This window comes from Platichthys flesus, chromosome 12, assembly GCF_949316205.1.
Source record: "Platichthys flesus chromosome 12, fPlaFle2.1, whole genome shotgun sequence".
In the NCBI taxonomy this organism is placed as follows: Eukaryota; Metazoa; Chordata; class Actinopteri; order Pleuronectiformes; family Pleuronectidae; genus Platichthys; species Platichthys flesus.
Window position 1 is genome coordinate 3,329,427 of NC_084956.1, and position 14,862 is coordinate 3,344,288.

Consider the following 14,862-nt stretch of genomic DNA (forward strand, 5'->3'; position numbering starts at 1 on the left):
GTTCAGACACAATTTGTGTGACACATTAAAAGTATAGAAACTGTTTGGAGGTTCACAGGACTGGATCAGAACATCAGTGTGACATGTACATTCAAGATTACTGCAAGTACACAACCTCACTCAGTGTACATGTGGGTGCATGAACGCACAAGTGAAGGTAAAGAGTGCAAATCACGTTTCTTCAGTGAACAAAACAAGCAGGACAACATTTGATAAATTAAATAAATGCAAGAAAGAAGACATGCACATAAGCATTTCCACAAACTCGTGTCTAAGTACTTTGAACCTGGTTTGAGTTTTTCACATCTAGCACATAAATGACCACAGTGCGCTTAGCACCTCGAAACAAATAGCATTATGGAAGCTTTGCACCTATTCACATCCATTTAATGTGATAAATAAATTCAATACAAACATCTTCTGTCCAAGACCAAAGCTATCACAAGGCAACCACGATTTGAAGCAGCACAGGAACATGGTTTAACCAACCAGAACAGAGAGATTGATTATTGAGTCCTGCAACTCTTCAGATTTCCTTACAGTAGCAATCAATGGCATTGATCACACCTCTGTAATAATCCACCCAGCATTGTGTCAGATTTACAGTTTCCAAAGCAGAAAAGCATCGCATGTCAATTGTAAAGCAAACGGTCGGGATAACTGTTAAATCTCATAGATGTCAATAAAATATAATAAATACAATGTATTGAAACACCAGCCTTGTTGATGAGGAACCAACCAAGGAACCAACCTCCCACACCCTCAGCAACACACCCGTGGAATTCCACTAATGAATCAGTCCAGTAATCTGTTCAAACAAAGCAAACTTCCAACAATCACGTCAAAGTTCTCAGACCCCAAACTGTTGAAGTTGAATAAAGCGAGTGACTTACGTGCTTTGCGGTGGCCATGTGTACGGGTGGTGAGCGTAGTGGAGGCGGTCTCAGTAGTGGTATGGTCCGGGGTCCACATCTGCGTAGAGTCATGTAGCACCGTCGGATTGGACGGAGAGGGGCTAGATGTTGCCGCTCCAATTATGAAGGTGGTCCTCGGGGCCGCTGTGGTTGTAGTAAAACCTGAAGGTCCACGTCCGTTACGATTTCCAGGATTCCGAGGGGTAACTTGGCTCCCCGAGGCTCCACCTCCTCGGGGGTTTATAGTAGTGGTTGTAGCGGTGGAGCGAGCTCTACCTCTAGCAACAGTTACAGTTCTAGCCGTGGGGTCCTCACCATCGGCTGTGGGAGTAATCGTGGTTGTGGTAGTATCGGGACCTTTGGGAATCCCGCTTGGCTTGGATAGGAAGATAGGATCCTGGCCTATTCGATTAGCATCCACCAAGTCCGTCGGCACATAATCCCGCACTGTGCCAACAACAATCCATTTCAACAGCATCAAGCTCAATCCAAGGCCAATGAAACCGATGAGTAACGGGACCACACACAGCCATGTCTGCTGGCGTGGCCAAACGGCACAGCGGAGGGGACCTTGATCCTGGGCCTGGCCCTCCCGACGGCCCCCGGTTGCCCCTGAAACCTCAGGCTCCTCCAGGATCACCACTCCGGATACAGCTGCTCCGGAACACTCGCTCATCCTTCCCTGCCGTCCTTTATGGCTCATTTAGGGTTAACCCTGCGCTAGGCATCGATAGCACATGCCAGAAAGGTTCCAAAAGACGTGGGACATCAAGAAGACACAAAGAGAGAGGCAAAGAAGGACCCGACGGAAATTCACTCTCAATTACACATACACCGATATGTAATCCAAGGATAGAGAGAAAGGGAGGGGTGCAGATACATGCAAACACGCAATCACAAACACACAAGCACACAAAATCCACACTCAGAGACACCCAGTGAAAAATGGGAGAGCAGGCATTGATGGGTAATCGACCAGTTAGTCCGTGTTTAGTCTTGCTTAAGTCCAGATGCCCAACAGAAGCAACGGTCAACTTCTGGATGTCCACAGCAGGATAAACCAAGGGAGGAGAAGAAGTGATGCATCCAACGGGAAGAAAGAGGGAGAGAGAGAAAGACGGGAGGGAGAGATGGTTTGGAAGGAACAGCTTTACATCTGTGCATAGGTGGAATCCATGGCATCACTGTCCGGATGCCAATGCATCAAAAATCCACAGCGATTTCTACTCAACATGCAAATGATGTCTCCTCTGTGATCAATCCTCGACGGTCCATTACTGTCTAATCAGGCGAATGAAACTTGCAGGGTGGGTCTTGTTGCTTCCCCACCCTGAACTGGAGCCCGAAAAAAGGAGAAATGTTTCCCAGTGCAGCCCGTTCCAACAGCTTTAGCCGAGTCAGCGTCCCTCAGCTCCAAAAATCCTCCTTTAGGTAACTGAACTGAGAGTCAAAGCGGGAGAATCTGCCGTTCATGCGTCCGTCCAACACTCTCCCTGGATTATCCGCTATCTTTCTCAGTCGTTGCCTTTCAATCAGCCTGAAGATCCTGTATTCATCACGCTTTTGATCCAAACCCACTTTGATTCCTTTGTGCGTGCTCCAAATTCCAGTGAGGCTAAAAATAAAGCAGTAGAATCCAATTAATTTCTCTGTCGCCAGTCAGAAAGCAACACTTCAGATGAGCACAGAGAGAGAGGAGGAGAGAGGGAGAAAGCAGAATGAGGGGTGTTGTCGTGCAGCGTATCACAGGGCGGATAAATCTGCAACTGCGACGCGTGATCCTGCTCCTTCTCCAGCCGGCGGTGGATCAGATTTCCCCAAGCTGTCCGCTCAGCGCCCTGCTGTCTCAGTGCACTGTCCGTTAATACTGCAGCAAGCGCTCAGAGAGCATCTTCTCATCTGTTTGCAAGGTGCATTCCGCCAGAGAGGGATACAACCAGAGTGGAGGAGGATGAGAGGCAGCGAGAGGATGAAATTGATTGAAACAGAAATAGCAGAAAGCCAGAGATGAGAGTAAAATCTCAAACAGGAGGTCACAATGTTTTAAATATATCCCAGTGAATGTCTCTCCTCTCTTTCTGAGTGCCGATGTTCCCTCTGTTCCTGAAAGACTGCACTCTTTGAGTCAGCCTTTGATATGTTGGTCTGGTTGCTGGGATCCTTTGCTCGTCCTTCCCCCAGGATGCCTTCTTGGAGATGATTAGGAATGTGTGACCCGCACCGGGATGAGAACTTGCAGCCGCAACAGCAAAGGCTCCCAAGCCCTCTCTGGAGTTGGCATCGATCAACAATGCAGCTGTCTTACCTGTGGCAATTGGGTTGCAGACGCGAACACGGCTGCTTCCCTGAGCTGCTGCCGCTGAGAGGCAGAGAACGAATGATGGAAAAAACACAGAGGGAGCAGAGGGTGCACACTGGTAGAGCGAGAGAGCGAGAGATAGAGGGAGAGGGAGGGAGGGAGGGAGTGAGTGAGTGAGAGAGAGAGGAGAGAAAGAGGCTGCACCTGCTAGATGCACCAGCACTGGGAAGCGTGCCCACCTCCGCTAGCAGGGAGGGGGATGAGTAAAGATGCAGAATGCATACAGAAACCGGAGAAAAAAAAGGGAGCATACAGAAAACTCCAAAGAGAGAGAGGGGAAAGGGGTGTGGAGGTGTGTAAAGATACAGATAAGAGGTGGGAGGAGGGAGAGAGAGAGAGAGAGAGCGCTGCAGACGAGGCAGTTACCAGCGAGAAGCCCCAGTCCCAGACGGATCAGAGCTGGAGCACAATGTAAGAGCTGTCACTCACACGGTCCCGCCCACTGCACAGGATTAGACGTGAGGCTGGGAAAGAGGAAGGAAGTAGGGAAGGGGGGAAGGAGGGAAGGAAGGAGAGAAGGAGGGAAGGAAGGAGAGAACTCCGGAGCTGCCATTTTTTATAGTCATGCATTATATAATCTCTGTCTATACCAGTCTATTATAAGAACTAAACATAGTCTGTCTTTGAAAACATTTACGTTGTGGATATCTCATGTTCTGATTTGTCCTGCATCTGGATTTCTTTTTACATATTCAGATTCCACTGCATCAAAGATCTGCAGCTATTTCCTCTGACGTGCATGTTGGTCCTCTCCGCGTAAAATCCATAGTAGAACATTACTGTTCGATCAGCGGAGTTAAACTCACCTTTATTTAATCTTTACTCAAAGGAATTTTTCTTGAACAAAAAAAGAATAGAAAGTAGTGTGACAGAAACACAGAAGACTGATAATATTTGTGAGTTACACATCACTGCTTATACCTTGACTATTATATTAATAAGTCATTTTGAATGGCTGTGCCTCAGTAACCCCAGCCCAGGTCCTAATTAGTTTTACAGTGTACAGGAAAGTGTAAAACAAGCTTTAAGATGTTTGCTGTAAAACCAACGCCAACTCCCGTTTCCTCTGTCGCACTGGGACAACTACACTTGTTTGGTGTGAGTTTCCTGGGATGTGATCAGGAGACAAACGCACATTAAGTCTTGTAGATAGAGGAGTGCAATACTTCAATAGGTCCCATGGGAGAAGTCAAGTCATTCCACACCTCTGTCTGTCTCCTGAGACAATATACTGCAGCACAGGTCTGTTAAAGCAGCCGTCGTGACACTGTGGTTAAAAGACTCGTTACTAATGGCACTGGCAAACAGCCACAGGGACACAAATTAAAAGCAAACCCATCTGCACCTTCACTTTAAGATGAAGACATGTTTCATAACCGAGAAACAGATGACACTGTTCCTGATCCACGTCTATCTGGACCGGTCGCAGAAGAAACTGTCTTTTCTCTAAAGTAGAACAGTTTATATTTGACTCCAGAGGAAAATCTGCAGAGGAGCCACAACTGTGTTTAATTATAATGTATCATGGCCTGTGCAGAATTATGGATTACTTGTCCTTACCTACAATGAGAGCAATATGCACGCAATGGAATCCAATGGTGAACGAGGGCGGTTTGTCTTTGCACTAAACTGATTCTGACTTTAGTTTGTGGCAGTTTTACAAAACTCCATTTCAAAATGGATCAATTTAAACTCGTCAACAAACGTATGCATGAGGGAACCTGTGCAGCTTGTCTCAGTTTGACACTTTATGGCTCATGTGGGGGTTGACGTGCTGATGAAACTCTCCTGATCCACAGCTCGGTGTATTATGTTATATTATATTATGTCAACTTGATGGATGTGACATCAAAGCAAAACAATATATTGTGATAAACTGATAAAACCCTGCATTCCAGTTATTAACCATCAGCATCTTCTTTTATTTATTACATTCACATGTCTCCCTGTGCATGCTGGGAAAGATTGAACCACAGTGTGAACCTGCAAAGGATAATAATAAGGGACAGAAATTAGATGAATGGATGGATGGATGCACTATGCATACATTTAAAAACATTTGTGTTATTGTAATTATTGTATCATTTTCCAAGCACACTGTAAGTTATTATTACAATATGTAAAGTGACACAACACTATAATCAGCGGATTGTTATACAGTCTGTATGAAAAATGATTACGAAGCAGCCACCGAGTTGTAATTAATGAACTTTTAATCTACACAATTCCACAAAAATTATGGAATCTGCACAATTAACCATAATCAAACTGCAGATGTTGAATTTACACTGAGAGAACATGAACCAATAAGAGCTTTGTGTCCTCTCTGATGTTTCAAGCCTTTAAGCATTGTGTTTCTGTTTGTCTGATAATCCTGCAGTTAGCTTTAACTGCCCATCACCATGCAGGGATTATATTTAGACTTGTGGTTTTATTTTGAGGCTTTTTTCTCTATTACTCATTTGTGCAGTTGTCTCTGAATATCACATTAAATGCTCCTGCTTCCTGCATCGCTTCACCAGCTGCCTTTTTGCCATCAATCAGTCTAATCCTGTCATATATCATAAAACAGGATGTGTATATGTGTTTAAGCATCTCTATGGCATATGTATATATAGAAACACAACAATAACAGACAAATAATGTGAAATGGATAGATAGATAGTTAGATAGATAGATAGACAGATTGATAGATAGATAGATAGATATATAGATAGATAGATAGATAGATAGATAGATAGATAGATAGATAGATAGATAGATAGATAGATAGATAGATAGATAGATAGATAGATAGATAGATAGATAGATAGATAGAGAGATAGATAGATAGATAGACAGACTGATAGATAGATAGATAGATAGATAGATAGATAGATAGATAGATAGATAGATAGATAGATAGATAGATAGATAGATAGATAGATAGATAGATAGAAAGATAGACAGATAGACAGACAGACAGACAGACAGACAGACAGACAGACAGACAGACAGACAGACAGACAGACAGACAGACAGATAGATAGATAGATAGATAGATAGATAGATAGATAGATAGATAGATAGATAGATAGATAGATAGATAGATAGATAGAGAGATAGATAGATAGATAGACAGACTGATAGATAGATAGATAGATAGATAGATAGATAGATAGATAGATAGATAGATAGATAGATAGATAGATAGATAGATAGATAGATAGAAAGATAGACAGATAGACAGACAGACAGACAGACAGACAGACAGACAGACAGACAGACAGACAGACAGACAGACAGACAGACAGACAGACAGACAGACAGACAGATAGATAGATAGATAGATAGATAGATAGATAGATAGATAGATAGATAGATAGATAGATAGATAGATAGATAGATAGATAGATAGATAGATAGTTAGATAGATAACAACTCTTTTTTTTAATAGAACAGAAAATGAAGCCTGACGACACAATCTGTTTGTTATATTGCTGGAACCTGCTTTTTAATCAAACGGCAAATAAACATATTCCCTCCACTCGCAAGACGCCCACAGTTTTTCCAAAAGGTCAAAGTTAGATTTGTTCGTCCGGAGCAATAATGTCGAGCATGACAGTGAAATGACAGCTTGACGAGTTCATCCAGGATATTTCACACCACAGGAATCCAATCAACCCTTGCATCACAACCACAGGCTGCAGTGTTGAGTTCTTGGGATCATTCTTCAGTCAGAACAAATTGTGAAATTCTTTCTATTCTCTCTTTATTTTTTATCTTCTTATGTTTGTCTTCTCCGAAAAAAGGTTCACCCTCCACCAGCTTGTGATTCCAATTAGACTGGAGGATTCCAGTCGTTGTTCGTGATCATCACAAAAACAGTGAGAGCCTGGTTTCAAATCAAATGTGTTAGATACACAAAAAACATTACAACTGCATGAGGGCCAGTTTGGGTGGAGAACTGTTCTCTGTTGTTGTTTGTGGGTATGTCCCACGTGTTGTGTATTTTCTTCAACATGATCTGCTGCTCTAACTCACTGCTGTAAAGAGGCTGTAGAACAGATTTAAGTTTCCTTCCTTTCTGCCTTCACTGCTCAACCAACCTCTGAGCGTCATGAGCCCATTGTGTGGTAATGGATCTGAAATGTTTGGAAATTAACTTCAACTCCCGGCTAAACGTGTCTCTAACCAACTTTAGTGACAGAGGACACAGGCTAATAAAAAGACCTGAGCTTATTAGACACGGGTCTTCTCTCGAAAAGCAGGAGTCGTTACTCGTAAAGACTCAATTGGCTGTTCTAGGATCAGCGGCAGCTCGATCACCCGGCTCCCAGATGGATGCTGGTTTCTCTACTGGTTTATGAGTCAGGACCTGAGGACGTCCCTCTTTCATTAGAACGGGAGCAGCGTCTCCTGGGTCTGTCAGGGTCAAGCCCCCGGGGGCTCAGACCTGTGAGTCTCATATACACAAACCTGCACACCTGCAATTTGACACTGTTCACTGTTTTGTATTTTGCCTTTCACTTTTTATATCTTTTATCTTTTATATATTTTTATTTAGATATGTTTATGTCTAAATAAATGTTACCTTGTATAAATATTAGAAAAAGTGAGTAAATAATAAGTAAATAGTGATTAAATATATACAGTTTGTTTGTGTTTTCTTTTATTGCTTTTCTTATGTGTGTTGTATTTATTGTGTTTTTATGTTTCTATGTTCATTGTATGCACCAATTACCAGAGCAAATTTCCTGGTAGGTGTAAAACTACTTGACAATAGATACTTTCTGATTCTGATTCTGATTCTGATTCTGATTCTGATTCTGATGTACACACACATTTCTCACAGCTCAGGTTCTGTGTGGCTTCTGTTTGCATGAGACACTCGCACCAGATTAATGGAGGACGCTTCATGATTGAAAGTGCTCCCCCTCTGTCGTCTGTCATCCTATTATGAAGAAAAACATTTTTTCATATAATTGAAGAGGTTTGTTTCCCCTTCTCCCTGAGATAACACTTTGGAGCCTTTGAGTTTTTTCAGAGTTCTATTTATCAACGAGAAGTGAGTGACAGTGCAAAACAGACACAGGACGTTTCCCTGCACCAAACCAAAGTGGCACATCATGTAAATAATGTCAGCAGCTGTAAATATTCACCAGAGTTATGACAGTTTTATAATGAGAGAATCAATGGCTTAAAAAATCCACTCCCTAGCTGTTTCTCCTTCCTTCTGCTGGAAGCGCTGGAGACAGCAGTTTCCTCAATTACCACTTCGACTTCAAATGCAAATTTCTGCTGAATCAATGCAAATGCAGCACAGTGATTCTGTCTGAGCTCCCACCCTGGAGACCTCATGATAAGACCCAGAGGGCAGCACACAAACATTAACTCCACAATGACAAACAGGGAGGTCAGAGGTCAGTGTGTATCTCCCCGAGCCATTAGGAGGTGTGATTGAGTGGAAATCCAATCAGACATCTGGGAATTCTGCCGATATTCCAATCCAGTGTTTCACAGATTTCGGTTTGGACTTAGACTGCTAGACGATCGCCATTTAAATATATTTTTTTGTTTGATGATCCTTTTATTCATCTTCAAAAGACAAAGTTCGCATTGATTAACAAATATTCAATATTAGACTGAGTGAGCCAATTGTTTTATTAGGACACTCAAATGTAAACAGCATTTTCTGACCTAATTCCTATTATGTATGTGAATATGTGGATATTAAATTAGCGATTTATTCACAACATCTTTATGCAAATTTGTCAAAATATAAGTGTCCATCTCAAAAAGAGTTGTTTTAAATTGGCAGCTATAATCTGGATATTTCAAACATAAGGTAAAATATTGTGATATATTATTACACAGTAACACACTTTGGCTCAGTATATCTAATATATTTATATAAAGTAAAAATTAGGGCTGATTAAAAATTTTCATCAAATTAATCACAGGTCTATGGATTAATCACATTGCCGATTTCTCAGTATATTTTTGTGAAAACAAACAATTTATGAGAAAAGACGGATATATAAATGTAACATGTTTTCTTTTAATATTCATGAATAAACAAAACAATGGTTCTGCAACTCAGCAGTTCTTTAGCAATTGCCTTAACTATTCCATATGGAACATTAATATAATCTTCATCCTAAACAGAATTCAGGCTTCTTAGCCATTGTATGGTTGAATAAAACTTTTTTCTTTTCTTTTTAAATCAAACAGAAATTATTTGAGCTTCTTAGCCATTGTATGGTTGATTAAAACGTTTTTCTTTTCTCTTTAAATCAAACAGAAATTATTTGAGCTTCTTAGCCATTCTTTTTATAGAATGGTTGAATTTTTTTATATTTTTTGTCAAACAACCATTAAACACCATGACACAATCTAATGCCTCTCAAGGTCCTCTTAGCTAGTCGTTCTTTCGCCAGTTGGTGAGGCAAACTAACTTGTTCACATTCAATGACAGTAAAACTGACCGCTTCTTTTGCACGATGTGTCCTGCGAGTGAGTCTGGTTTGGCGCATTGCACTTGAACGCCCCTCGCACGCTTTGTGTTGCGGTGGTACTTTAGGCTGGTATTACTACTGTGAAACGATAACGTCTTCCCACAGAGTGTACATATCACCTTGGTTTTATTGAATGTTCAATCTTTGTTTTTTTGGAACACGATCTTCCCGTCCAGAAGGTCCTCAGGTTCATCAGAATTATCCATGTTGTTTGTTTGTTTGAATAGCAGCTGCCACCTGACTGCATTAGAGCGGTGACTAGTGCAGAGTGGGTGGAATTGTGGGTATATTGGAAGGTCGTTGTGCGCATGCGTTAAATGCGTTAAAATTGATCCTGTAATTTAATCATATATTTTTCACAGCTGTAGTAAAAATAGAAAGGATTTTGCTTAATGCTTCACATTTGTGATACTTGTGATGAATTAATTGTTTCATTTTTAAACCTGCATGGGCAGCAGCTACACAACATGAGAAAAAACACACAGCAGTCAATGTTAGCTGCTGAAGAAAAGATCTATTTCAATAGAGACGTTCTTTTTTCTGGATATTGTAAACCAGAGCTGAAACACTTTAAATAGGGGACACGTCCCTCAGCTTGTTCTCTGACCTCACCTGTGCGTCTCCTTCACAGAACCTGGAGCCATCCACCAGTGTCGTGGATGATGTTGGGTTCTGTCAGTCCCACAGAAGAAGATTTGGGATGTGAGCAGAGTTTCAACCGAGGGCCATCAAACCTGGGCCGATCCCATGGGTGCGCTTCCCCCCCCACTGTGAACCTCATTAGCAGGACCGGACAGCTGGGTGTGATGTCACGGATGAATCGATGGACCAAAAGATGATGAGGTGTGTCCCTGAGCTTGTTACTGAAATTTGGGATGAAGAGTTTCTTTTATGACTCAGGTTTGACCACAATGAGGCAGCTGATGAAATATCTGGTTTGATTGACCTAGGTTCCAGGATGTGGACATCACGATTGTCTCGTCTTCCATCCGTCGTGATAAGGTCGACACTCCCTCGTGTAATTGTCATCCGGAGCCGCATGATGTCTTTACCGCGGATTCATGATCATTATCAAACATGTTCAATAGCCTCAGCAGCCGTCTGGTGATGGAAGTGAGCGAAGGAGCCAAAGTCTCAGAGCGTCTCCTTCAACTGACGTTTACAATAAGATGTTGTGAGAGAATGCAAGGTCTGACCCAACTGAAACTGATATGATCTGATATTATCATTATTTTTAAGGTTTTGATATTTATTTTTATTTGATATCAATAAAGATCACCACCTGGACAAAAATCCTGCCTTCTCCATGTTAGTGGACGGGACAAATATGGTTTCTCTCATTTTATTCGGTCGAATCTTCGTGTTTCTAAACAGGACTGGTTTTGATTTGTTATTTGATATCATTCAAAACGAGTGAAACCTCAAATGTCAGCTGACTCAAAATCTCCCCCCCTCGATCGCTTCTGTGCAGATTCTATAACAGTGCCTGTATGTGACTCAAATAAATCTGAATTCTAAATCAGGCAGAGACAACACACGTCCTGAAACCTGGCCTATGGTTTAATTTGCAAACACATCAACATCAGGATGAATTTCCTTCGCCCTCTATTCATTTATTTGTTGCCCCCCCCATCTCAGTCATTTCCTCTCTTCCAAAAATCTGGGTTGTTTCTGCATAGATACTCTTTTATCTCATTAGGCCTTCCACATAGTCAAGCTGCCCCAAGCCTCCATTATTCTTTTTTAACTCTGATTAGATATTCTATTCAAAGAGTAAATGAGGTCCGTGGGGGCCTTGTTGTTGCAGCTACCCCCCCCCCCAACAAAACTTGTCATAGCCACATGGTCAGACTTGGTTCTTTCACGCTGTGCGAATCACACAATCTGACTGAAACCACACAACTCAAGGCTATCATCAGGTTTTTGTCTCAGTGAACCCATCAAACCATGTTTACAGCCGCCTCTGTGTTCGAGACTACAATACATCGACTGTAATATAAATGTGAGTTTGCTTCTCTCTTGCATGTGCATCCTGTTTGTCAGCTTTATTTTAAACCATGTTATTCACCAGCGTGACGACAAAAACAAAACAGCATCAAAAGAGAATGTGGTAGCACTGAGACAAAGAGCTGCAGCCTGAGAGCGATTCGGGGCAGAAAATGAAAGAAAACAGGACACGAGGAGTTTACAGCAGCGATGACAAGTATTCCAAACAGCCACAGAGCTGCAGTGTGGCTAATTAAATGTACAATACGCTACAGGGAGCCTATGGAAGCTATTACAGCCACATCACAGCTCACGCTCTTCACTATGAAATGATTTGGACTTGTATACTAATGGGAACACGTCCCCTGTGCCAGAGAGATGAGCGGTGCTGTAATTTCTGACTCAATAAATAAAATACACTTTCATCTGTGTGACGTGTGGACGCACACAAAGCAGGAAGCGTTCAGGTTTTCAGGAGAGGCCGGAGTCGGATTGCAGAACACGAGGAGAGCCGTGATTTAGAGAGGGAGCAAAGTAAACAGGTAGAAAAGATAACGTGCTGACGGGGCAAACTTCAAACTGGTGTGAGGCAAAGCACAGGCTGCAGAGGATTCTCAACAACAGGAGGGACGAGGCAGAGGGAGCATGAAGCTCAGGGGCTGCTGGGAGTGTTGGTTGAGCGTAGCTACCAGTACCAGACAGGCAGGTGATCCACTGGGAGAGATGTGGTGGTTGATCTGCTCCACTGGTGTTGCTGAGAGTTGAGGAGAAGATGATTGATTGATTGCAAGGGAGTAGCGGTGTTGCCAGGACTCTGGAAGCCACGCCCAGTGAACACACACCGGACAGGAGTAGCACGCAACACACACACACACACACTTACAGAGAATACAAAACAACTATAGCTCCACAAACAACATTTCTAAGATGTTAACTTTGTTCTGTACCCACTGGGCTCATCAAGATGTCTTGTACTTTATTTTGAAACACTCACAATCAGAGTATTTCTGATTTTATCACAAAACTGTGTCTGTTTCCATGGTTATTGAGTAAAACCTGAGTTGTGTGACAGTTTTCTTTCTCAGTCGAGTGAAGTTTCAACACAAACACATTTGTCCTGTTTTCTCACGGAGCTCAGAATAAGGGACTTGTCCTCCCGACTCCCCATTAACGACCATCAAAGCTATTGATCAGCGAGACAGGAGACGATGTGTGGGCTGATTATCAGGAGATCGTTCTGCCCCCTCACACACACACAGACACACACACACACACACACAAGACGTCGTACACTGGGAATCCTTTTCTCCCCGTGCTCGTGTGACACTGCCGCTGCTCTGCACTGGTTTCCATGGTTTCTTCTCATGTCAGAGTTTTACTAATGAAGGGGAGACACAGTCGGGCTCTGTGCATTGACATGGGAAGCCCGCCCACTGAATTACCCTCAGGGATGACCGAAAGGCCTCTCTTCACATGTTCCCCAGGATTTAGTCTCAGACGGGGGGGGGGGGGGGGGGGGGGGGGGGTGGGGGGGGGGGGTGGGGGGGGGTGGGGTGTTAGTGGGGAAGTGGAGGTGGTTAACGTGGAAAAGGCAAAGCATTGATTCGTTAAAAGGGAGAAAAGAGCGAGAGAAAATCAGGGAGGAAACATATGATGAGGGGGGGGGGGGGACGTTAAAGAAGGGTTTCACGTTAACACTGAATCATATCACATCCATCGCACCTGCGTAGCTTGATACCCGAGCAGAACGGGGATTTGTTTCATCGATGTTAAAGCTTATCTTCACCATCTTTCAACTGGATACTGATCCCTGCTTTGTACCGACGGCTGATACCACCAATTATAACAGAGGGAAGTGCGGAGCGGCCCCGGCACACTCACACAGCTATCTGCCATCTTATTCACTCCCAGTATCCTCTGCGGTTTTCAAAAGGCACTCCGGCATCAAGTTCATTTCAATGGGAACTCTTTCAAGTCAGAGCCTGTCTGCGTGTTAAGTGAAGGAAGTGGAGTATTCCATCAAACACATTTACCCACTTTGATCTGCACCACTGCTTTTGGCAGCAGAGGAAGAGATAGTGGGACTATGTGTCTTAAAATGTGTGTGTGTGTGAGTGTGTGTGCATCTGTTTGCATGTGTGTGTGTGTGTGTAGCTGGTGTTCAGAGATGATTGACAACCGAGGTTCCTGGTGCAACGTCTCCTTGTGTTTGTGGAATTTATTTCTACTGTCAGTAACTGAAACCTAAGAAAGTCTTTCTGGGTAAGATGTAAAGAAGAAGCTTTGAAGTGTAACAGGCTGACAAGGTCACAACTCCAAGGTTTAAACCTTAAACCAGAACTCCAGTGGAAACATAACGTGGACGTAATCAAGGTCTCAAACCTCAAGGTCCACGTCAAAGCCAGTGAGAAGAAGTGGCTGTTTAGCGATGATCCAAACGTGTCATTGGTCGGAGCAGTTCTCATGTGAAGAGGCTGTTCCAGAGATTAGACGCAGCCAAAGCAAAGCCTCAGGATGTAATCTGAAGTTAATCTCATTTAAAATCTTAAAAACAATCCTTAGTTTGATAGGAAGCCAGTGAAGACAAGAGTTGGACTTAGAGGTACGGACTCCACTGAGTCATGTCCGATTCTTATTATGAATTTAAAGCAAAAACTTTAAAGAAACAGTCGACTGAGGGGGAGGAGCTACACTTAAACACTGGACCTGGATTAAGAAATGATTCCCTTACTTTGAAACAAGACTCAAAGACAAACCTCACAACATATGAGCTGAATTTTTACTTCTCCAGTCAGAACCTGCTCCCTCGCTGTCATTACTCATGCATCCAGGTTCTTGAGGGAGAAGATTAAATAATGAGTAAAAGCCGGTTTTGAGAACCTTGATAAAACAGACACAAGGCAACGGAGCGTGACGAATCCAAAGCTACATCTACTCAGAACGACTACACGTCACTGTGTGTTCTCTACCGGTTCTCCGTGCCTGTTGGTCTTCTGGGTCACAAGCAAACAGCTGCGGTGATGCCCCCCCCCCCCCGCTGGACGCTCTGCTGCACACTGCGTCGGAGGGAGAACGGGTTCAACAGATAATTTGCTTTCAGATGTGA

At 42.9% G+C, this 14,862-nt stretch overlaps 1 protein-coding gene across 1 annotated transcript in view; it reads right to left on the reverse strand.

Annotated features, from left to right (window-relative positions):
- The window catches only part of LOC133966346 (pro-neuregulin-3, membrane-bound isoform), a 277,333-nt gene extending 274,704 nt beyond the window's left edge, over positions 1-2,629 (reverse strand). Inside the window, exon 1 of the mRNA XM_062401242.1 lies at positions 894-2,629. Coding sequence (XP_062257226.1) covers positions 894-1,617 — 724 coding nt within the window. The 5' untranslated portion in view covers positions 1,618-2,629. The remainder of the gene's footprint in view (positions 1-893) is intronic.
- Between the last annotated feature and the right edge of the window lie 12,233 nt (positions 2,630-14,862).